Genomic DNA, 2,500 nt, shown 5'->3' with positions numbered 1-2,500 from the left:
CCCCCAACTTTGATGTCACGACATGAAAACTAAATGTCCCTTTTATTACAAGATTAGACACACAGTTAAAACAGACAGCCTAAAATTATCCCCGTCCTTCTCCTCATTAATATTAGTAATGAAGTTTTTCTTCACTATAATTATCCACCGCACGAGTCTCAAGTGTTTACTGTAGATTAGGGGTGTAAATCACAGCCTTCATGATGATACGATACGGTATCGATTTCTTAAATCAGGGATTCGATTTTTTTTCGATACTTAAGAATTCCCCGCGATACGATGCGATTCGGTTCGATTCAATTTTTTCCAATTAGTTTTCCACTGCTATTGTGTTACGGAGTTAGGGCATTGCATAGGGGCCAGCGATTGTATTATTTTCGATTCTTAAGAAAGCCCCACGATACGATGCGATTCGATTAATTTGCCGGCCGATACTTCCGATACATCGATACGTTTCGATTTTATTTACATCCCTACTGTACGTGTTGCTTGTCAAGGTGTACCAACACTGACTTTGTGAAAGAGTTGTCGTCGCACACTCAGACACACTTGCACACTTCACGCAATATTTTATTCAACCGTTTCGGCTTCCGCCTTCATCAGGGTCAATTAGGCTTACACATTCATCAGAAATGACCCAAAACGTTGGTGGAGTAAAAACATTACCCATTAGACCACTGTACGGTCACGCGGTTCACGTTTACTACAACTAAAGAAAAAAATACAGACACACAGGGAAGCCGACAGGAGAGGGGGGGGTGACAAAGGGGTCATCTATCCTGGGCCCTGGGTGGGAGAGGGCCCAGAATTGGCCAAAGCCATCAGCAGCCCAGTCCAGCACACACACACTACCAGGCATATGTAGAGTAACACATGGTAATGGTTAAATAGTACTGTAATGACGTAACCTGTATGGTGAAGACGAAACTATCCAGATGGGCTGGTTATAATGGTGTGTATTGTATGGTTATTACAATTGTGTGTATTGTACGTTTATTATAATGGTTTGGTGTGTATTGTATGGTTATTATAATGGTGTGTATTGTATGGTTATTATAATGGTGTGTATTGTATGGTTATTATAATGGTGTGTATTGTATGGTTATTATAATGGTGTGTATTGTATGGTTATTGTAATGGTGTGTATTGTATGGTTATTATAATGGTGTGTATTGTATAATGGTATGTATTGTATGGTTATTATTATCTGTATGGTGAAGATGCAGGCTATCCGGATGGTTACTATGGGATGGTTACTATGGGATGGTTACTATGGTTATTACCTGTATGGTGAAGATGCAGGCTATCCGGATGGTTACTATGGGATGGTTACTATGGGATGGTTACTATGGGATGGTTACTATGGTTATTACCTGTATGGTGAAGATGCAGGCTATCCGGATGGTTACTATGGGATGGTTACTATGGGATGGTTACTATGGTTATTACCTGTATAGTGAAGATGCAGGCTATCCGGATGGTTACTATGGGATGGTTACTATGGGATGGTTGCTATGGTTATTACCTGTATAGTGAAGATGCAGGCTATCCGGATGGCGCAGCGGATCCCCTCCAGGCAGAGGGAGGCCACCTCAGTGTCGTCACAGTCCTGCAGGCCCACACTGAAGGCAGCCAGGAAGGGCGTCCACGCCAACTACAGGAGGAGGAGGAGGAGGAGGTGGAGGAGAGGGGGAGGAAGAGAAGGGGAGGTGGAGATGCAGAGGAGGAGAGGGGAAGGAGGTGGAGAGGAGGAGAGAAGGTGTAGACGAGAAAGGAATGAGCAGGAGTGGAGAGGAGGTAGTGGGGGATGAGGAGATGTAGAGGAGTAGAGGAGAGGAGGAGGAGGAGTAGAGGAGGAAAAATTGAGGGGGAAAAGTAAGATGCGGAGAAGGATGATGATGTGGAGGAGGATGTGGAGGATGAGGAGGAGGTGGAGGAGGAGCAGGAGGAGCAGGAGGAGGAGGAGCAAGAGGAGGAGGAGCAGGAGGATGTGGAGGAGGTGGAGGAGCAGGAGGAGGTGGAGGAGGAGGAGGAGGAGCAGGAGGAGGAGGAGCAGGAGGATGTGGAGGAGGAGGAGGATGTGGAGGAGGAGGAGGAGCAGGAGCAGGAGGATGTGGAGGAGCAGGAGGAAGATGTGGAGGAGCAGGAGGAGGAGGAGGAGGTGGAGGAGCAGGAGGAGGTGGAGGATGAGGAGTTATGGAGGAATAACGGGTAAATGAGGAGGAGGAAGATGAATGAGACGAGAAGAGAGGAGGAAGGAAGAGAGGGGGAAGATGAAGAGGAGGAGATTATTTTGGCCATGTCAAGAATGAGTCATCGACCTTCTCAAATCACTGTGCTCACTAGCCCGCTTTTAGTGGTGACTCAGAGAGAGAGAGAGAGAGAGAGAGAGAGAGAGAGAGAGAGAGAGAGAGAGAGAGGGAGAGAGAGACGGGGGAAATCACAGAGAAAAACAAAAACCAGCACTGCCGTGCAAATCAACAAGCTTATCGATGAGAGA

At 46.5% G+C, this 2,500-nt stretch overlaps 1 protein-coding gene across 1 annotated transcript in view; it reads right to left on the bottom strand.

Moving 5' to 3' along the window:
- Positions 1 to 2,500, bottom strand: part of arfgef1 (ADP-ribosylation factor guanine nucleotide-exchange factor 1 (brefeldin A-inhibited)) — a 157,255-nt gene that overhangs the window by 28,743 nt on the left and 126,012 nt on the right. Inside the window, exon 21 of the mRNA XM_063206391.1 lies at positions 1,526 to 1,654. Coding sequence (XP_063062461.1) covers positions 1,526 to 1,654 — 129 coding nt within the window. The remainder of the gene's footprint in view (positions 1 to 1,525; positions 1,655 to 2,500) is intronic.

This window comes from Engraulis encrasicolus, chromosome 9 (genome assembly GCF_034702125.1).
Source record: "Engraulis encrasicolus isolate BLACKSEA-1 chromosome 9, IST_EnEncr_1.0, whole genome shotgun sequence".
Taxonomy (NCBI): Eukaryota; Metazoa; Chordata; class Actinopteri; order Clupeiformes; family Engraulidae; genus Engraulis; species Engraulis encrasicolus.
This window is presented reverse-complemented; position numbering and strand designations above follow the sequence as displayed.